Genomic DNA, 22,857 nt, shown 5'->3' with positions numbered 1-22,857 from the left:
GTGTTCATAACAGCTTATTGGCAGTCAGCAAGCAGCTCCCTGCAACATTCAGGTAAGGGTCAAACATGGACGAGTCCTAGCCTGTCATATTCAACATGTCTCTCATAGAGGTCGACCGATTTTGATTTTTCAATGCCAATACCGATTTATTAAAAATATATATATAATTATATATATATCACACACACATTTTTGTAATAATGACAATTGCAACAATACTGAATGAACAATGAACACTTTTATTTAAATTAAATACACACACGCACACAGCTCTGAAGTGACAATGATACTTAGGAGACAAATACTCAACTGTTTGAATAAAAATAGAGTCTAAGTTACCTGTGATGAATGTTGAAAACAAAAACTTTAATTTCTATATGCAGGAAATCCTATTTTAATAATGGGCATGGTAAGAATTGACAACCAAAAGTGCGATAAATCATAATTCCCATGACACCTAGCAAAATCTGAAAAGCGGTTCCTTCATTTATTCCATAGGATATTTTTTAGATTCACTTAAAATAAGGTCTGTGTTTCGTGTAGGCTTACACCGCCAATTTTATAACTGTGTAGATATCCATAGGACAAGGTAACTCTGATCAATATTGGCTAAATATAAGCGAAGATAAAAAAATGTGTAGAGTGGATTTATGAAAATATGTTGACAAACGTTACCTTATCCTAGTGAGATTTACACGGGTATCAAAACGCCGAGGCGGTTTATGCCTGCACGAAACAGACCTTATTTGAAGTAGATCAAGACATTCTCTACGGAAGGTAAAATAACGAAGGAACCCCTTTCAAATTCAGCCGCAAGTTATTACAGGAATTATAACGCGTCGACTATTTCTCTCTAAACCATATACGTTTGGCTAATCTGGAAACTATCACCTCGAAAACAAAACGTTTATTCCGTTCCGTATTTTATCTAACGGGTGGCATCCATGAGTCTAAATATTCCTGTTACATTGCACAACCTTCAATGTTATGTCATAATTAGTTCGCAAAGAGCCAGACTGTTGCATATACCCTGACTCTGCGTGCAATGAACGCAAGAGAAATGACACAATTTCACCTGGTTAATATTGCCTGCTAACCTGGATGTTTTTTAGCTAAATATGCAGGTTTAAAAATATATACTTGTGTATTGATTTTAAGAAAGGCATTGATGTTTATGGTTAAGTACACATTGGAGCGATGACAGTCATTGATTGATTGTTTTTTATAAGATACGTTTAATGCTAGCTAGCAACTTACCTTAGCTTACTGCATTTGCGTAACAGGCAGGCGCCTCGTGGAGTGCAATGTAATCAGGTGTTAGCATTGGACTAATTAACTGCAAGGTTGCAAGATTGGATCCCCCGAGCTGACAAGGTTAAAAATCTGTCGTTCTGCCAAAAATCTGTCGTTCTGCCCCTAAACGAGGCAGAACGTTCCTATGCCGTCATTGAAAATAAGAATGTGTTCTTAACTGACTTGCCTAGTTAAATAAAGATTAAATAAAGGTGTAAAACAAAAAAAACGGCAAATCGGCGCCCAAAAATACCGATTTCCGATTGTTATGAAAACTCGACCTCTAGTCTCTCACTGCAGTCACCCTCTCACACAGCACACGCGGAATCAAAGATGGTGTACACAGTTCCACTGGATTTTTATTCCGGCAAACAAACTATTTGCGGCATTTAGAGTTTTGGAATGCCACCGGTAAATCAGTTGATGCTAGTGACTCAGAGTCAGGTGTGAGTACGCTTTTTAAGCTTCCTCACTGAAACTCTTCCCACACTGAACACGCTGGTGTCTCTTAACACTCCCCGACTCACTGAAACTCTTCCCACACTGAGAGCAGTGATACGGCCTCTCTCCTGTGTGAATACACTGGTGTTTCTTTAAATGTCCTGACACACTGAACCTCTTCCCACACTGGGAACAGTGATATGGCCTCTCTCCTGTGTGAGTACGTTGGTGCACCGTTAAGTCTCCTGATCGATGGAAACTCTTCCCACACTGTGAACAGTGATACGGCCTCTCTCCTGTGTGAATACGCTGGTGTGCCTTTAAATTTCCTGACACACTGAACCTCTTCCCACACTGGGAACAGTGATATGGCCTCTCTCCTGTGTGAGTACGTTGGTGCACCGTTAAGTCTCCTGATCGATGGAAACTCTTCCTACACTGAGAGCAGTGGTGAGGTCTTGGCTTCCCTGTGTCTCTGTGTTTCTGGGTGGGGAGTGTGATGGGGGTGCGATCTGAAGTTGTTGAACACCGCTGAGAGCCACTGGGTGGTGCTAGTGTCTCTGATCTAATCCCTCCACTCCTAGGCAGCCTGACGTACTCTTCCCTGTGGCATCTCTTTATGTGCTTGTAGAGGTAGATCTGAGCCGTGAAGGAGAACGGACAACCAGAGCAGGAAAAGATCTGAGACTGGGACGACTCATTCACACCTGAAAGGAAAGGAGAGAGGGAGGAGAGAAACGGAAGGGGTGTTTAGAGAGGTCAAAGAGAAAAGCAAGTTTGATAGAGAAGCAAATACTGAAAGAAAAAGACTAATGATATCATTATATTCCACTTGACTTGAATAGAGAGATGGAAAGAGAGGGGGAAATGAACAGGTAGTTCTGGAGTAGTGGTAGTCACTACTATTCCTGGGGAAGACACATTTGTCAAACACACTCACTGGGTGAGCCACCGTAGCCTACCCAAATTGATTCATATTCATGCTATTTGAAATACTATTAACAAGGACCATGAAGCTATTTGGTTCACAATGTTTGGACACTTGGGGGTATCATTATCTCAATAATAGCACAAAATATGTCAAATCAGATAATGCCAAATTTAAGTCTGAAGGAAGCAGTGGTGGAAAGTCCTTAAGTAAAAATACTTTAAAGTACTACTTAAGTAATTTTTTGGGGTATCTGTACTTAACTACTTATATTGTTGACAACTTTTACTTCACTACATTCCTAAAGAAAATAATGTACTTTTTACTCCTTACATTTCCCCTGACACCCAGAAGTACTAGTTCCATTCTGAATGCTTAGCAGGACAGGAAACTGGTCCAGTTCACACACTTATCAAGAGAACATCTCTGGTCATCCCTAATGCCTCCAATTTGGCAGACTCACTAAACACAAATGCTTAGTTTGTAAATGATGTCTGAGTGTTGAAGTGTGCCTCTAGCTATCCATAAACACATTTTTTTTTTAACTAGGAAATCCTGCAGTCTGGTTTGCTTAATATAAGGACTTTTAAATGATTTATACTTTAGCGATTACATTTACTGTTGATACTTAAGTATATTTAAAACCAAATACTTTGACTTTTACTCAAGTAGTATTTTACTGGGTGATATTCACTTTTACTTGAGTCATTTTCTACTAAGGTATCTTTTACTTTTACTCAGTATGACAATTGGGTACTTTTTCCACCACTGGAAGGAAGTATGTTTTGGGGTGATTGAAATGCATCAACGGTATTGGAAAGTTCAGGAAAACATTAGGGATGATCATCAAGCAATCTGTGTGTATGGTCCTCCGTGGAGAACCCATTTATTTCAACTAGTCATTCTGTGCAGATACATTCACATCACTGCCTTCTTACAAGGCCTGCACAGCCTGTGTGTACAATAGATGGAAACAGACGATACGTGTTCCTGACAATCTTAGCTTTCAGGCATGGGGTCATAGTTGCTAATAGCGGCAACCGTTAAAAAGCAAGAGACAAATTTGTAGGAAGAAAACTATTTGAACGTGGGCTAGAAACCGCTGTTACCTCTGTTTGCCCCAGCCGCTATAGCGGATATAGAAGATTACTCACGGTTCTATGAAGTAAGCTGTGCATTCAGCTGACTGAGGGAAACACATTCATTCAGATTATTGCACAATGACTGCCTGTTCTAGAGGGACGAGGAAAGGGAATAGGGAGAGAGGTAGAGAGAGAAAGCCCAAAGTACCTCTAGCTGAGCTCTTTTTGTCCCAGAGGAAGTCGAAGACGATGCCCAGGTCTCTGGCGTATTCCTCTCCGTACCACACCAACAGCTCCTCTCCAACAGCTATAGGCTTACAGCAGCGGTACAGAATCCCTCCTCTGTACTGGAAGGCCAACAGATTCTGCTCTTCTTCACTACGGGCACAGTTCACATACCTGACAGAGAGAGGAGTGATAAGAGAGAGGGAAGGTATTTTGTAGCTGTTACAAAAGCAGCAGCTACTCTTCCTGGGGTCCACAAAACATGAAACATGACATAATAGAGAACATTAATAGACAACAGCTCAAGGACAGAACTACATACATTTTTTTTTAAAGTGGGAGACAATAAGAATTAAATAAATTCAGGCCAACTCAACATCATCGAACCAGATGAAAACACAGGAGGATAGAAAGATGTAGAGACTGGGAGAGGGATAGATAGAGAGAGAGGGATAGACAAGATTTGTGACCTGTTGCCACAAGAAAAGGGCAACCAGTGAAGAACAAACACCATTGTAAATACAACCCATATTTATGCTTATTTATTTTAACTTGTGTGCTTTAACCATTTGTACATTGTTACAACACTGTATATATATAATATAACATTTGTAATGTCTTTATTGTTTTGAAACTTCTGTATGTGTAATGTTTACTGTTAATTTGTATTGTTTATTTCACTTTTGTATAATATCTACCTCACTTGCGTTTGGAAATGTTAACACATGTTTCCCATGCCAATAAAGCCCCTTGAATTGAATTGAATAGATACTAGAATCCGAAGTCAAATGTCTACTGTTTGCTGATGATCTGGTGCTTCTGTCACCAACCAAGGAGGGCCTACAGCAGCACCTAGATCTTCTGCACAGATTCTGTCAGACCTGGGCCCTGACAGTAAATCTCAGTAAGACCAAAATAATGGTGTTCCAAAAAAGGTCCAGTCACCAGGACCACAAATTCCATCTAGACACCGTTGCCCTAGAGCACACAAAAAACTATACATACCTCGGCCTAAACATCAGCACCACAGGTAACTTCCACAAAGCTGTGAACGATCTGAGAGACAAGGCAAGAAGGGCCTTCTATGCCATCAAAAGGAACATAAATTTCAACATACCAATTAGGATCTGGCTAAAAATACTTGAATCAGTCATAGAGCCCATTGCCCTTTATGGTTGTGAGGTCTGGGGTCCGCTCACCAACCAAGATTTCACAAAATGGGACAAACACCAAATTGAGACTCTGCATGCAGAATTCTGCAAAAATATCCTCCGTGTACAACGTAGAACACCAAATAATGCATGCAGAGCAGAATTAGGCCGATACACACTAATTATCAAAATCCAGAAAAGAGCCGTTAAATTCTACAACCACCTAAAAGGAAGCGATTCCCAAACCTTCCATAACAAAGCCATCACCTACAGAGAGATGAACCTGGAGAAGAGTCCCCTAAGCAAGCTGGTCCTAGGGCTCTGTTCACAAACACAAACACACCCCACAGAGCCCCAGGACAACAGCACAATTAGACCCAACCAAATCATGAGAAAACAAAAAGATAATTACTTGACACATTGGAAAGAATTAACAAAAAAACAGAGCAAACTAGAATGCTATTTGGCCCTAAACAGAGAGTACACAGTGGCAGAATACCTGACCACTGTGACTGACCCAAACTTAAGGAAAGCTTTGACTATGTACAGACTCAGTGAGCATAGCCTTGCTATTGAGAAAGGCCGCCGTAGGCAGACATGGCTCTCAAGAGAAGACAGGCTATGTGCACACTGCCCACAAAATGAGGTGGAAACTGAGCTGCACTTCCTAACCTCCTGCCCAATGTATGACCATATTAGAGAGACATATTTCCCTCAGATTACACAGATCCACAAAGAATTCGAAAACAAATCCAATTTTGATAAACTCCCATATCTACTGGGTGAAATTCCACAGTGTGCCATCACAGCAGCAAGATTTGTGACCTGTTGCCACAAGAAAAGGGCAACCAGTGAAGAACAAACACCACTGTAAATACAACCCATATTTATGTTTATTTATTTTAACTTGTGTGCTTTAACCATTTGTACATTGTTACAACACTGCATATATATAATATGACATTTGTAATGTCTTTATTGTTTTGAAACTTCTGTATGTGTAATGTTTACTGTTCATTTTTATTGTTTATTTGACTTTTGTATATTACCTACCTCACTTGCTTTGGCAATGTTAACACATGTTTCCCATGCCAATAAAGCCCCTTGAATTGAATTGAATTGAGAGAAGGATAGATAGAGAGAGAGATAGGGATAAATGGAGAGAGAGATAGATAGAGAGATAGGGATAAATGGAGAGAGAGATAGATAGAGAGATAGGGATAAATGGAGAGAGAGATAGATAGAGAGATAGGGATAAATGGAGAGAGAGAGATAGATAGGGATAAATGGAGAGAGAGAGATAGATAGAGAGATAGGGATAAATGGAGAGAGAGAGATAGATAGGGATAAATGGAGAGAGAGAGATAGATAGAGAGATAGGGATAAATGGAGAGAGAGAGAGAGATAGATAGAGAGATAGGGATAAATGGAGAGAGAGGGATAAATGGAGAGAGAGAGATAGATAGAGAGATAGGGATAAATGGAGAGAGAGAGATAGATAGAGAGATAGGGATAAATGGAGAGAGAGAGATAGATAGAGAGATAGGGATAAATGGAGAGAGAGAGATAGATAGAGAGATAGGGATAAATGGAGAGAGAGAGATAGATAGATAGGGATAAATGGAGAGAGAGAGATAGAGAGATAGGGATAAATGGAGAGAGAGGGATAGATAGAGAGATAGATAGAGGGATAGATAGATAGAGAGAGGGATAGATGGAGAGAGATAGATAGAGAGAGGGATAGATGGAGAGAGATAGATAGAGAGAGGGATAGATGGAGAGAGATAGATAGAGAGAGGGATAGATGGAGAGAGATAGATAGAGAGAGGGATAGATGGAGAGAGATAGATGGAGAGAGGGATAGATGGAGAGAGATAGATAGAGAGAGGGATAGATGGAGAGAGATAGATAGAGAGAGGGATAGATGGAGAGAGATAGATAGAGGGATAGATAGAGAGAGGGATAGATAGAGAGAGGGATGATGGATGGATGGATGGAGCGAGGGATGGATGAGAGAGGGATGATGGATGGATGGAGAGAGAGAGAGAGGGATGATGGATGGATGAGGGATGATGGATGGATGGAGCGAGGGATAGATGGAGAGATAGAGACGGATGGAGAGATAGAGAGAGGGATGGATGGAGAGAGATAGATAGAGGGATAGATGGAGATAGATAGAGGGATAGATAGAGAGAGGGATGATGGATGGATGGAGCGAGGGATGGATGAGAGAGGGATGATGGATGGATGGAGAGAGAGAGGGATGATGGATGGATGGAGATAGAGAGAGGGATGGATGGAGAGATAGAGAGAGGGATGGATGGAGAGATAGAGAGAGGGATGGATGGAGAGAGAGATAGATGGAGAGATAGATAGAGACACATATTTCCCTCAGATCACACAGACCCACAAAGAATTAGAAAACAAACCCAATTTTGATAAACTCCCATATCTACTGGGAGAAATTCCACAGTGTGCCATCACAGCAGCAAGATTTGTGACCTGTTGCCACAAGAAAAGGGCAACCAGTGAAGAACAAACACCATTGTAAATACAACCCATATTTATGTTTATTTATTTTCCCTTGTGTACTTTAACCATTTGTACATTGTTACAACACTATATATGTACATAATATGACATTTGTAATCTCTTTATTGTTTTGAAACTTCTGTATGTTAAATGTTTACTGTTAATATTTATTGTTTATTTCACTTTTGTGTATTATCTACCTCACTTGCTTTGGCAATGTTAACATATGTTTCCCATGCCAATAGAGCCCCTTAAATTGAATTGAATTGAGAGGGATAGATGGAGAGATAGATAGAGAGAGGGATGATGGATGGATGGAGAGAGGGATGATGGATGGATGGATGGAGCGAGGGATAGATGGAGAGAGAGAGGGATGGAGAGAGAGAGAGATGGAGAGAGAGAGAGAGAGAGAGAGAGAGAGAGAGAGATAGAGAGGGATGGAGAGATAGAGAGGGATGGAGAGATAGAGAGGGATGGAGAGAGAGAGAGGGATGGAGAGAGAGAGAGAGGGATGGAGAGAGAGAGAGAGGGATGGAGAGAGAGAGAGAGGGATGGAGAGAGAGAGAGAGGGATGGAGAGAGAGAGAGAGGGATGGAGAGAGAGAGAGAGGGATGGAGAGATAGAGAGGGATGGATGGAGAGATAGAGAGGGATGGAGAGAGAGATAGAGAGGGATGGAGAGAGAGATAGAGAGGGATGGATGGAGAGAGAGGGATGGAGAGAGAGAGGGATGGATGGAGAGAGAGAGGGATGGATGGAGAGAGAGAGGGATGGATGGAGAGAGAGAGGGATGGAGAGAGAGAGAAAGGGATAGATGGAGAAAGGGATGGAGAGATAGAGGGATAGATGGAGAGAGGGATGGATGGAGAGAGGGATGGATAGAGAGAGGAATGGATAGAGAGATAGAGAGAGAGGGATGGATGGAGAGAGGGATGGATGGATAGAGAGAGGAATGGATAGAGAGATAGAGAGAGAGGGATGGATGGAGAGAGGGATGGATGGATAGAGAGAGAGGGATGGATGGAGAGAGGGATGGATGGATAGAGAGAGGGATGGATAGAGAGAGGAATGGATAGAGAGATAGAGAGAGGGATGATAGAGAGAGAGAGGGATGGATGGAGAGAGGGATGGATAGAGAGAGGGATGGATAGAGAGATAGAGAGAGGGATGATAGAGAGAGAGAGGGATGGATGGAGAGAGGGATGGAGAGATAGAGAGAGGAATGGATAGAGAGATAGAGAGAGGGATGATAGAGAGAGAGAGGGATGGATGGAGAGAGGGATAGATGGATGGAGAGAGGAATGGATAGAGAGAGGAATGGATAGAGAGATAGAGAGAGAGGGATGGATGGAGAGAGGGATGGATGGATAGAGAGAGGAATGGATAGAGAGATAGAGAGAGGGATGATAGAGAGAGAGAGGGATGGATGGAGAGAGGGATAGATGGATGGAGAGAGGAATGGATAGAGAGAGGAATGGATAGAGAGATAGAGAGAGAGGGATGGATAGAGAGAGGGATGGATAGAGAGAGGGATGATAGAGAGAGAGGGATGGATAGAGAGAGGGATGGATGGATAGAGAGAGGGATGGATAGAGAGATAGAGAGAGAGGGATGGATGGATAGAGAGAGGGATGGATAGAGAAAGGGATGGATAGAGAGAGGAATGGATAGAGAGATAGAGAGAGGGATGATAGAGAGAGAGAGGGATGGATGGAGAGAGGGATGGAGAGATAGAGAGAGGAATGGATAGAGAGAAGAATGGATAGAGAGAGGAATGGATAGAGAGATAGAGAGAGGGATGATAGAGAGAGAGAGGGATGGATGGATAGAGAGAGGGATGATAGAGACAAAGAGGGATGGATGGAGAGAGGGATGGATGGATAGAGAGAGGGATGATAGAGACAAAGAGGGATGGATGGAGAGAGATAGATAGAGAGGAATGGATAGAGAGATAGAGAGAGAGAGATGGATGGAGAGAGGGATGGATGGATAGAGAGAGGGATGGATAGCTGGAGAAAAGACACACCTCATCCAGTTGGAGTGAGTGTCTCTCTTGGCATCAATGTACTCGTCACTCTGCTTGCTTTTGTAGATCTGAGGACCAATTGCATCTCAGCAGTTATCTCACTCAGCCAATCAGAACTTGGTGTTGTGCTTTAATCAGACAGATAGTCAGACACACACTCCTCTCACCACCCAGGAGTATCCACTCTCCAGGTCCAGCTCCGTGTCTGTGAGTTCTCCTTCATACGGTCCGTAGTGCGTCCCTTGGGGCACGGTGTGTCCGTGGTTGAAGACCCCCAGCCCAGCTCCAGGGATGGCTGATGTCCTGACCTCCAGGCCGGGCGGCACGGTGAGTCTGGCCCTGTCTGGGGCCCCCAGGGGGGCCGGGGTGTCTGGGCTGAAGAGGGGGGGACCGTGGAGCTCACACTCCTCGATGAAGAAAGACTTGCACTCCTCACAGACTGATAGAGAGATGAGAAACAGCAGATTCTCTACACAATATACAAACTAACCATTAGTTACAAGATTGTATCATGTTTATGCTAGCCAGTAGATAAAACAAGACATTAGGGCCAATTAAACCAAATATCACAAAAATACTGCATCTATAAAGACCTTAAAAACAGGTTCATGAAGGTTTCACAGAGATACACTGTATTTAGATGGACTCACAGAAGTAATCTTCGTCTCTCAGCTTCTCTTCCTCAGTATAGCAGACTCTGACTCTGCTGCGGAGGTTCACCTGCCTTAGCCACACCCTCTTCATCTGCTCTGACACACACACTGGGTCCTGTAAGGACGAGGAATGGTTCCACAGAGTAGCAACAGTGGTGTGGCTCACACCTGAGTAGAGTTGTTATTACTCAGAGACATGCATTACTAAATACTTGCAAGGATATGTTCATGGAATTAGTCAACATGAATAAAATATTCTCTCTCCTTCGCTCTCTCTCCCTCCTCACTCACCCTGTGAGAGCTACTGGGTGTGCTCTCTCCTTCACTCCCGCTCTCCTCCTCTCCCCCTCTCCCCCACTCTGATTCCATCCCTCCTTCGCTCTCTCTCTCCTTTTCTCCATCCCTCTCTTCGTTCAGCGGCTCCTGCTTCTCCTCTTCTCCCGCTCTTTCCTTCTCTTTCTTTGTCTTCCTCTCCGTCTCATCCCTACTCTCTCTCGCCTCTCCTTCTCTCTCTCCAGTCAGCTCATCCAGGTGAGGTTGTCTTGAAGGTTCTCTTCCCATTTTGTGACTGTCCCAGTCAGTCCACATCCAGGTGTAAATACGTGTCACCACTGGGCCTCTGCTCAGCTGGGGTCTGGCTGGGGTCGAGGGGTCAGACCATGTGGTTACCTGTGTAGCAGTGGACCTGGCTGAGGCTGGGCTCACCTCTGAGCTAGTCGAGGTTTTAGGTGTGGCTGTGGTGTCAGAACGTTTGGTTCTGATTGGGGACGAGGTTAAGGTCTGTGTCTCAGTAGGGGTTAAGGTCGCTGTGTTGAGGGTTTTGGTTGAGATAGCAGGTGAGATATAGGACCCTGTAGTCAATGATGTTTTAGTTGTTCTGGACTGAGGGGGTTTAGAAGTGGAGGCTGTAGAAGGTCTTCTGGACTGAGGGGGTTTAGAAGTGGAGGCTGTAGAAGGTGTTCTGGACTGAGGGGGTTTAGAAGTGGAGGCTGTAGAAGGTGTTCTGGACTGAGGGGGTTTAGAAGTGGAGGCTGTAGAAGGTGTTCTGAACTGAGGGGGTTTAGATGTGGAGGCTGTAGAAGGTGTTCTGAACTTATTCTCCCTTCTCCTTTGAGTTTTACCCTGGTGTTGTCTCTCCAGGTGAGGGGTCCATTCTTCCTCTTCCTCCACTGTGTCACTAGGTCCTTGTGGGGGCGGTCTACGCTCTCTCTCCCTCCCCTCCCGGCCATGCATCATAAATACAGGGACCAGCGGCTGCAGACCTGGGGTGTATTCAGAGAGGTGGCACAATCCGAACTTTCCACATAGAAATATAATGAATAGAGGTCACGATTCCCTGATCTACCAAACAGACAATTATATCTGTTCTACACAACACATTTCTATCTGAGGCTAATGTCCTGAAACAGGCCCCTGAGGAACAACAGAGAGCATTATCCTTCATCATGGCCTCATAGAGATATATAGTACCTACAGCCAACATGGCCAAGTGGTTCCTCTTCATGTTTCTGTAGCGTTTTTTCTCCCATTCCGCCAAACTGGTCCATTTGCTCTGGGAAAATACAGTCATCCTAAGAGTTAGCACAATACAGGTTGCACACCTAGTATCAAATAGTACCGGCCTAGTTTACTTTTAATAAGCACCAACACATCTGAGACTTAATAGATGTTAGAAAACAAATTGAAGTTGGTGCTACATGCTAAAGTTAGACCTACTGTTGTCCATGTTGAACCTCACGTCATCACTAGAACTCGTCTCTCCGCTGGTGTAGCACGTGTTCGCCTTTTGGTCCTCCGCCTGCTTTGCCAACTTAGCGACGTTGTCGCTATATTTAGCGAGTATTCAGACCCCTCTAGCGACACATTTTCAAAAAGAGACTAGCGACTTTTTCTGGTGTTATTGGAGACTCTGACGTGAAAGCACGTATCGTTCTTACTCTTCTCAACGAGCAGCGGGTGCTGCCGTCCCACCCAGTGTTGCAAACTACTTTTCAGGGTAAGTTGCTAGAGGCAGGTTGATTAGTTGCTAAATGACGATGTCATGTCATTGCGTGATAACGTAAAAGTGCGTCATTACGTAGAATACACAATAACGGTACTCGGTTCCTTATGGTTTACGTTCACTGCTCCTACGTCTTTGACTCATCCTACTACAGTTTATACTTTTATATAATCTTTGTTGTTTTGTCTTTGTCTTTAGTTTCTCTTAATGCTAGGGGGTTACGAAACAATGTGAAGCGCAAAGCCTTATTTTTATTTGCTAAACAATTTCCAACAGATTTTTGCTTTCTTCAAGAGTCTCACTCAATTTCGGCTGATGCCAACTTCTGGAGATCACAGTGGGGCAACGATATTTGTCTTTCCCATGGATCTGAACGCTCCGCTGGCGTCACTACAATGAAAAATACCTTTGGTGGTAATATTCTACACTCGGAATGTGACCCCTTTGGTCACTTTATTTGTCTTGTGATCAGTTACAATGACATTACGCTCATTACTGTAAACTTCTACGGGTACAACACCAAACATGAGAATGATGAATTGCTTGAATCTATAGAGAAACATATACTTCATTGGTTATCTAAATTTCCCAATTCGTTATTATTGATAGGAGGGGACTTTAACATTACTATAGATAATTCAACTGATAGATGGCCGCAAGGTAGACCAACCAATCAGAATTTGGGTTTAATACTTTTTATGGAAAAGTTTGATCTTACTGATATATGGAGAGAGAGGTTTACGGCTGACAGATCATTCACTTGGAGTAACAAAACAGGTTCCAAATGTATTGATAGTGAGTGTTACTACAAATATCTGTACTACGCCCCTCACAGACAATAGGGCCATTTACATTGATATCAAAATATTTACCCCTGATACTAACCTTGGCAGAGCATCCTACTGGAAGCTAAATAGCTCATTATTAAATAATGATATAGTTAAATTTGAGGTTAAAAATCTGCTCTCACACTTTTGGGAAAGGGCTTGTGAAGAAAAATCTTATTGCAAGAACTGGGAGCTCTTTAAATTTGTGGTGTCCAAATACTTTAGAAAATATGGTAGTAATCTTGCTAAGACCAGAAGAGCTGAGGAGGAAAAGGTGATCATTAAGATAACTTCCCTTTCTCAGAGGTCCCCAGCCGGCCTCTCGGGGGAGGAGAAGATGGAACTAATTGAGTTACAAAATAAACTGGATAATATACACTGCTCAAAAAAATAAAGGGAACACTTAAACAACACAATGTAACTCCAAGTCAATCACACTTCTGTGAAATCAAACTGTCCACTTAGGAAGCAACACTGATTGACAATACATTTCACATGCTGTTGTGCAAATGGAATAGACAAAAGGTGGAAATTATAGGCAATTAGCAAGACACCCCCAATAAAGGAATGGTTCTGCAGGTGGTGACCACAGACCACTTCTCAGTTCCTATGCTTCCTGGCTGATGTTTTGGTCACTTTTGAATGCTGGCGGTGCTTTCACTCTAGTGGTAGCATGAGACGGAGTCTACAACCCACACAAGTGGCTCAGGTAGTGCAGTTCATCCAGGATGGCACATCAATGCGAGCTGTGGCAAAAAGGTTTGCTGTGTCTGTCAGCGTAGTGTTCAGAGCATGGAGGCACTACCAGGAGACAGGCCAGTACATCAGGAGATGTGGAGGAGGCCGTAGGAGGGCAACAACCCAGCAGCAGGACCGCTACCTCCGCCTTTGTGCAAGGAGGTGCACTGCCAGAGCCCTGCAAAATGACCTCCAGCAGGCCACAAATGTGCATGTGTCAGCATATGGTCTCACAAGGGGTCTTGAAAGAGAAACTTCACAGAAGTGTGATTGACTTGGAGTTACATTGTGTTGTTTAAGTGTTCCCTTTATTTTTTTGAGCAGCGTATATAGATTAACAGCAGAAGGAGCCTTTATTAGATCTAGGAAAAAATGGATTGAGGAGGGAGAACAGAATTCATCCTATTTCTTTAGACTTGAGAAATTTCACTCTAAAAATAACACTATCCATAAATTAAACATTTTTGGTGTTATTACAGATGACCAAAAATTAATCGCTAAATACTGTAGCAATTTTTGTAAATTGTATAGCTCTACGTACTGTCAGGAATCCACAGATATGTTTTTTAACTCACTGAATAATGTTTACTCTATCAGTGATATAGAATCTAAACAGTGTGATGAACCCATCAAAGTTGAAGAGATTATAGAGTCTATCAAACATCTAAAGAACAATAAATCACCAGGTGTTGATGGAATTACATCAGAATTTTACAAATTATTTTCTGAACAAGTAGCTCCCTTCCTATTTGAAGTCTTTTTAGAGAGTATTAAAAACAATGTTCTCCCTCCTACAATGAGTTCGGGGTTAATAACACTGATACCTAAGCCTAAAAAATAAGTGCTGCTCATCGATAACTGGCGTCCAATTTGTCTTCTTAATAATGACTATAAGATATTAGCCTTACTACTTGCAAAAATAATTAAAGAAGTCCTGGATGCAATCATTGATGAAACACAGCCTGGCGTTATGAGGAACAGACATATTTCTAACAATGTCAGACTAGTATTAGACATACTTGACTACTCAGACCTAATAACCGAGGATAGCTTCATATTATTTTTAGATTTTTATAAGGCATTTGACACAGTAGAGCATCAGTTTCTCTTCCACTCCCTTGAGAAACTTGGCTTTGGGGATTTTTTTCTGTAAGGCTATTAAAACTCTCTATGCAAATGGTAACAGCTCTATCAAATTGAAATATGGCACCTCACCTAGATTTGAGTTAAAGAGAGGAATTAGGCAAGGTTGTCCTATCTCCCCGTACCTGTTTTTATTAATCACCCAACTTCTTGCAAATTCTTTAAATAATAGTCCTGTACAAGGTATTTCCATAGCTGGTAAAGAAATTATTATAAGCCAGCTGGCTGATGATACTACACTTTTTCTGAAAGACGCTAACCAAATTCCCATATCGATCAATGTGATACAATCCTTTTCCAAAGCGTCTAGTCTATATCTTAACATTAATAAATTTGAACTCATAGCTGTCAAAGATTGTGTGACACCTTCATATTATGGTATTCCAGTAAAAGAAGAACTTACATATTTAGGCATGACCATTACAAAGGATCAGAAGGGTTACTAAATTTTAACCCTCTTATTAAAAATACCCAGAAGAAGCTACATCAATGGCTACAGAGGGACTTATCTTTAAAAGGTAGAGTCCTAATAACCAAGGCTGAAGGTATCTCTAGACTAACATATGGCGCTCTATCTTTATATCTTGACATTAAAATAAGCAAGGAGATAGACCAGATGCTTTTCAACTTTCTGTGGAGAAACCGTACCCATTACATTAGGAAAACTGTTGTAATGAACACTTATGAGAATGGTGGACTGAATTTTCTGGACTTTACTACTTTAAATAATACTTTTAAGATCAATTGGATAAAACAATTCCTAAGAAGACCCACTTCTATCTGGAATTTTATTCCTCATCATGTCTTCTCTACTTTTGGTGGCCTTAACTTCATGTTGTTTTGCAATTATAATATTGACAAAATTCCAGTGAAACTTTCTGCTTTTCATCGGCAGGTTTTCTTGTCATGGTCCTTAATTTATAAACACTAATTTTCTCCACACAGATATTATATATGGTATAATCGGGATATATTGTATAAAAATACTTCTTTGTTTTTAGAATATTGGTTCCGAAATAATATCCTATTGGTGAGCCAACTGGTAAATGCAGAGGGTCTTTTACTCGGTTATAAGGAATTCTTATCACTTTACAAGGTCCCTGTAACACCTAAAGATTTTGCAATTGTTTTAGACGCCATTCCCTCAGGTGTTGCTCTGTTATTCAGGAACGTGTCAAGACCTGACCCTCAGAGCCTACCTTCTATTGACCCTGTTGACTCATCAGTAGGAAAGATTTGTTTCTCTTTTGGTCCATTCAACAACAGAGCGATACGAACCTTGTTTCAGCAGGATGTTGTATCTATACCTTATGTCAGATAATATCTTTTGGAAAAAAGTTTGGATGTTGCCACACACATACCTACTTGTTAACAAAATTAAGGAAGTTTCCTTTAAAATTATTCATAAATATTATCCTGCCAACCACTATATGAAGAAGTTTAAGGAAAACATCAACTCAAATTGCTCATTTTGTAATGACCACCCAGAAACATTGTTGCATCTTTTTTTTACATTGTATTCATGTAAGAAAACTGTGGCAAGACATCAGTAGATTTATAATTTAACACATTTATGAAGATTTTACACTATTGTGGAGAGATGTACTGCTTGGGTTCTTTACATACGATAGAAATAAGCTGAAACATTTTTATGTAATTAATTTCATTATTCTTTTGGCCAAATTTCATATACACAAATGTAAATTTACAAACAAAAAAACACATTTTCTTACCCTACAAAAAGAAATTGAACTGTATTTTAAGACTATTAAATACTCTACTAACAAAAAAGCTGTTAGAATTGTAAGTCTATGTATGTCCCTTATTAAGGTCCTTGTGTAATTGTAATGTGATATTGTACCCTGTCACGCCCTGACCATAGTTTGCGTTGTATGTTTCTATGTTTTGTTTGGTCAGGGTGTGATATGAGTGGGCATTCTATGTTGTATGTCTAGTTTGTCTGTTTCTATGTGTTTGGCCTGATATGGTTTTCAATCAGAGGCAGGTGTTAGTCGTTGTCTCTGATTGGGAGCCATATTTAGGTAGCCTGTTTTGTATTGTGGGTTGTGGATGATTGTTCCTGTTCCTGTGTTTACGTTACGGGACTGTTTCGTCTTCGGTCATTTTGTCTGTTTATTCTTTTTGTTCGTTGTTAAAGTATTCTATTAAAATAATAATCATCACGCTGCATTTTGGTCCTCCTCTCTTTCACCCGACGAAGAACGTTACATACCCCCTAGCTCGATTGTCCATTGTATATAATCTATATATACTTGTGTTCCCTCATGTACTTTCTGTATTGATTTGTTGTTAATAAATAAAATTAAAATAAACAAAATAACGTTACTCAAATTGACTGGCCATCTCGGCAAAAAATATGATTTGACATTTGTTCAGGTACAGACTCCTCCCACTCTTTTCTGTACATTTTTGATTGAGGCATGTTGATTGATGTTGTAAGTTCTGTTCAAGATCAAACATTCGTGACCAACTATATTCATTGGGTTTGACTTGTCGAACCCATACTACTGCTGCTGCAGTCAGCCAACAATGATTTGCAATTTGCTGAAATTGCTGCTGGCTGTGCACGAGCTGAGCGCCTGCTGCTGACGTCACTCACAAAGCACTTTTGCAGCCGGGCACGTGTGTTGTGACTGAGTGTGTGACAGAGAAAATCGTTATTGTGTCATTTAGAGGGAAAATGCGTGCATTTTAGCGTTTGAGTCACTTTTCAAAAGTTGCTAAAAGTTCCAAATAAAACATTTTAAGTAGTTAAATTTGTTGCTAGGTGCTGTTTGAAAAAAAAAGTTGCCAGGGTAGTCTGAAAAGTTGCTAAATATAGCAACAAAATTGCTAAGTTGGTATCACCGTCCCAAAGCACTCACAAGTGGCCCAGTCCTCGCGCAGCAGTCCCGCCCAGCTGCAGTCAAGACAGGAGATGTTCACCCCTCCACGTCCAGACTGCAAATGAATCGCTCATGTGGGAAGCCGCCGCTGGCTGATCCCGCCCTGGCTTACATAAAATAAAATAAATTAACTTGAATTAGGGCCAGACTAGTTACCATAATTTTCTCACATTGCCATTGACAGTTTTTTCTATTGTCTCTTTTTGGTCCATTTAGATTGTTAATGTAGATTGTATACAAACAAATGTTATTGTTAAAAATGTTCATATTTTACTGTGACTTGTACAGTCTTGGCCAAAAGTTTTGAGAATGACACAAATATTAATTTTCACAAAGTTTGCTGCTTCACTGTCTTTAGATATTCTTGTCAGTTACTATGGAATACTGAAGTATAATTACTATGGAATACTGAAATATAATTACAAGCATTTCATAAGTGTCAAAGGCTTTTATTGACAATTACATGAAGTTGATGCAAAGAGTCAATATTTGCAGTGTTGACCCTTCTTTTTCAAGACCTCTGCAATCCGCCCTGGCATGCTGTCAAATAACTTCTGGGCCACATCCTGACTGATGGCAGCCCATTCTTGCATAATCAATGCTTGGAGTTTGTCAGAATTTGTTGGTTTTTGTTTGTCCATCCGCCTCTTGAGGATTGACCACAAATTCTCAATGGGATTAAAGTCTGGGGATTTTCCTGGCCATGGACACAGAATATCAATGTTTTGTTCCCCGAGCCACTTAGTTTTCACTTTTGCCTTATGGAAAGGTGCTCCATCATGCTGGAAAAGGCATTGTTCGTCACCAAACTGTTCCTGGATGGTTAAGAGAAGTTGCTCTCGGAGGATGTGTTGGTACCATTCTTTATTCATGTCTGTGTTCTTAGGCAAAATTCTGAGTGAGCCCACTCCCTTGGCTGAGAAGCAACCCCACACATGAATGGTCTCAGGATGCTTTACTGTTGGCATGACACAGGACTGATGGTAGCGCTCACCTTGTCTTCTCCGGACAAGCTTTTTTCCGGATGCCCCAAACAATCGGAAAGGGGATTCATCAGAGAAAATGACTTTACCCCAGTCCTCAGCAGTCCAATCCCTGTACCTTTTGCAGAATATCAGTCTGTTCCTGATGTTTTTCCTGGAGAGAAGTGGCTTCTTTGCTGCCCTTCTTGACACCAGGCCATCCTCCAAAAGTCTTTGCCTCACTGTGCGTGCAGATGCACTCACACTTGCCTGCTGCCATTGCTGAGCAAGCTCTGTACTGGTGGTGCCCCGATCCCGCAGCTGAATCAACTTTAGGAGACTGTCCTGGCGCTTGCTTGACTTTCTTGGGCGCCCTGAAGCCTTCTTCACAACAATTGAACCGCTCTCCTTGAAGTTCTTGATGATCCGATAAATGGTTGCTTTAGGTGCAATCTTACTGGCAGCAATATCCTTGCCCGTGAAGCCCTTTTTGTGCAAAGCAGTGATGACGGCACGTGTTTCCTTCCACTTAACCATGGTTGACAGGAAGAGGAAGAACAATGATTCCAAGCACCACCCTCCTTTTGAAGCTTCCAGTCTGTTATTCGAACTCAATCAGCATGACAGAGTGATCTCCAGCCTTGTCCTCGTCAACATTCACACCTGTGTTAACGAGAGAATCACTGACATGATGTCAGCTGGTCCTTTTGTGGCAGGGCTGAAATGCAGTGGAAATGTTTTTGGGGATTCAGTTCATTTGCATGGCAAAGAGGGACTTTGCAATTAATTGCAATTCATCTGATCACTCTTCATAACATTCTGGAGTATATGCAAATTGCCATCATACAAACTGAGGTAGCAGACTTTGTGAAAATGTATATTTGTGTCATTCTCAAAACTTTTGGCAACGACTGTAGGCTCCTAAGTGGAGCATAAGGTTAAAAACCAAACCAAATCAAGAAAACTAAACTAAATAACAAAAAAAACAAAAAATTATTCAATAAAAAATAATAAGTAACTCTGCCAGAGGGTCACTTTTGCCAGTCCCAAGCCCGGATAAAGGAGGAGGGTTGGAATTGTGACATTAAAGAAAACAAGAATTGTGAACGCTGCGTGTAACACATCCGGTGTCAGGATAAATAAAAAGCAAGGTCTGCTAACTTTCTTTAATTATGTTTAATTACCGCAAACAATGAATGGCAAATGCAATTTTCGTATATACGGGTTCGCTGTATCACCGCGCAGGGTAAACAGGGAACTGGCAGGAAGTACGTAAACAGCTGTTCTTATACCGTGATGACGTAGTTCCAACGCGTCTGTTGGCCTATCACAGTAGAGGCTGGGCGCGGTTTAGACTTTGCCCCGCCTTTGCTGGCCCTCGGAGCTTTCCTTTGTCCACATCTGGTTGCTGGGTAGATTAGCTCCGTCTTGTGTCTCCCCTTGATTCTTCACTCAAACAATTCCTAATATGGACTGAACAGTCTCCCAACATCCCTGGTTGGCCTAGAGTGATGCACACCTCCCCTCTGTTAGTAAAACGTTTACTGTTGACAGGAGAACAAGAGGAGACAATAGGACGAGGTGGATAATTTTATAATAAGGCCGTTTAATTACGTGTAAAGATATCTTAGTAAAATCTTGCAGCAAGGCTCTTTCAGTCTGACTCCTAGTGAATCGTCCGGAAAAGAGACCAGTTTCCAGAAATGTACAGTACTATATAGACAACAAGCAAAGTAGGTAGATCTGCGAGTCCGGCCTTCCGATTGGTCGATCTGGGTCTTGGGTAGTCCTGATCAGGCCTGGTGTCCACGTTCCATTGGTTCCTGAGAGTTCTTTGTCCTGAGGTCCAACCATGGGTTGGGTGTGTCTGTGTGATTGTCATGGGGGAGGGGAATTGTGGGTGCCGTGTATATGTCCTATGTGTCCAGCATATGTCCAAGAGAAAGAGGGGGTGTGTATGTTGTGTCAACTTATAGGTAATGTTGAGAAGTTGTTAAAACAAGTTACCAATATCTAATACAATTTCTTACAAATCCCCCTCTTCACGTCTCACAAGAGACGTGACATAAAAGTATATAAAAGACAAAACTAAAGGATAAAATTTGTCAGAAGACAAATTTTTAATTCCCTCTCTTCACGTCTCACAAGAGACGTGACATAAAAGTATAAAAAGACAAAGCTATGGGATAAAATTTGTCAGAAGACAAATTTTTGATTCCCTCTCTTCACGTCTCACAAGAGACGTGACATAAAAGTATCTTAGTCCTCAAATAGATAGACAGGTCCAGCTTCCCCATCATCAAGCAATGGGAACATTTGGGCCCTTTCCTGATTAGGGTCTATGGCGGCAGTTATAACACAGCTACCAAGCGTGCGCGCACATGGAATGCAACAGCATCCACAAAGTACAAGAATGGCCGCAAAAACAGAAATTGATACTAGGATGGAGGAAACCAGCGTCTTATATTTACCAAAAGCATCCATCCATGAGTCCCACATAGTAGTGTCCACTCCAGAATGCTGTTTCATCTTACCATTAAGGGTACGAAGTCCCTCCAATGCTACAGTTAGACTCCCATCCGTAGCTGTGTTATTGGGAATGAAAGTACAACACTGTTCACCAAACATTGCACAGACCCCCCCCCGTTCAGCCAATAACATATCAACCGCGATTCTATTTTGAAATGCCATCAGGGACGTAGCTGCCAATTGTCCATGGACCGCCTCGAAGCCTTGTTGAGTCCAATTGCCCAGTTTCTGGACATTAAAATGAATGTAGTTAATTCTGTCCACATTTTTATTAACTGTACACCACCAACAAAATGATGATTCAAACCCAGCTGTCACTTGGTCCGCCAGTTTATATTCATCTGGCACCCCCTAGGGAGACCAATAGCATCAATGTAAGTTGAGTCGTAAATGAGCAAGGACCAAAAAGGAGACCACTCCAATAACTACCCCTGGAGTGGCCAACCACACATTAGTAAACCAAAAAACGAGAATATGTTAAACCCTCAGGTCCATCCCTCTATGCAACCTGTACCAGGTGGGCTCGTCGCCACCCGGGAACTTCAAACCTTCACAACAGGGAGGACAAACATCACTTTTTATTCATTCAACATCAACTACAGCAAACCAAGGGTCCTCCTCTGTCAGCCCACTCTCCTGCGGAAGCTCGTTTTCGTATCAGCCTCTCCAACTGGAGCATCAAGCAACGGCATCATACTAGAGTCTCCTTACACATCTGTAACAAACTTCTTCAAACAAGGTATGATACAGGCAACACAGAAATGAAAAACCACAACTAGTGTCAGAAATCCAGTAATCATCATTGCAGTGTACTTACCAAAACAACCACCCAGCCAGGGGAACAGTCCACTCTCCTCCACACCTGCAAGACCCTTCATCTCCACAGATAACCTTGCCAACCCACTCAGAGCTTTTGAAATGCTCCCCTCCGGACTAGTATTGTTAGGAACAAACGTGCAACACTGTTCTACAATCTTTTTACATACACCTCCCTGGTTGGCCAGACTTATGTCCAGTGTTAGTCTATTGTGTCTACTGGTTTGTGAGGCAGCATCCAATTGTTCAGCCATCCCAGTAAGTCCTGTGTGGGTGTGTTTATAATTGATCCAGACCTTTTGTTTAACATCAACAATAGCTGGGCCAATGATGGGCATCAGATGCCACAGGCCATCATTCCTGGTTAATGTCTGGAATTCGTGGGGGACCCCTATTGGGACCCCCAACAGGTTGGTGTGCATGTTATCTGTACCCTCGGACCAAGGAGCGTCACGTTTCTGCCGTCTCCTGGGTTGGTCCCAAGCCTCTGTGTCCTGTGTAACTCCCAGAAGTTGATTAGCTATAATAATAGGCAACGGTGGTATCAGACTGGCCAAAACACATGAGCAACGACAATTTCCTTTCAAAAATGGGGTCACCCGCC

At 42.0% G+C, this 22,857-nt stretch overlaps 1 protein-coding gene across 4 annotated transcripts; it reads right to left on the bottom strand.

Annotated features, from left to right (window-relative positions):
* Positions 1 to 218: 218 nt before the first annotated feature.
* LOC139566479 (histone-lysine N-methyltransferase PRDM9-like) lies at positions 219 to 12,355 on the bottom strand. Of its 4 annotated transcripts, XM_071387694.1 has the most exons (8): positions 12,047 to 12,355; positions 11,805 to 11,882; positions 10,622 to 11,592; positions 10,328 to 10,445; positions 9,845 to 10,116; positions 9,678 to 9,745; positions 3,953 to 4,143; positions 219 to 2,441 (listed from the first exon to the last, which is right to left on the bottom strand). In XM_071387694.1, the coding sequence occupies exons 1-8, from the start codon at positions 12,054 to 12,056 to the stop codon at positions 1,753 to 1,755; spliced, it is 2,397 nt and encodes a 798-aa protein (XP_071243795.1). In that variant the 5' UTR covers positions 12,057 to 12,355; the 3' UTR covers positions 219 to 1,752. The 4 variants fall into 4 exon arrangements, with proteins under 4 accessions (XP_071243795.1, XP_071243794.1, XP_071243796.1 ...); XM_071387693.1 differs by lacking the exons at positions 219 to 2,441; positions 3,953 to 4,143 and having other exon boundaries at positions 7,673 to 9,745; XM_071387695.1 differs by lacking the exons at positions 219 to 2,441; positions 3,953 to 4,143; positions 10,622 to 11,592 and having other exon boundaries at positions 7,673 to 9,745.
* Between the last annotated feature and the right edge of the window lie 10,502 nt (positions 12,356 to 22,857).

The sequence above is a fragment of the Salvelinus alpinus genome, chromosome 38 (genome assembly GCF_045679555.1).
Source record: "Salvelinus alpinus chromosome 38, SLU_Salpinus.1, whole genome shotgun sequence".
In the NCBI taxonomy this organism is placed as follows: Eukaryota; Metazoa; Chordata; class Actinopteri; order Salmoniformes; family Salmonidae; genus Salvelinus; species Salvelinus alpinus.
The sequence above is the reverse complement of the archived record's forward strand: the minus strand, read 5'-3'. Positions and strand labels throughout refer to the sequence as shown.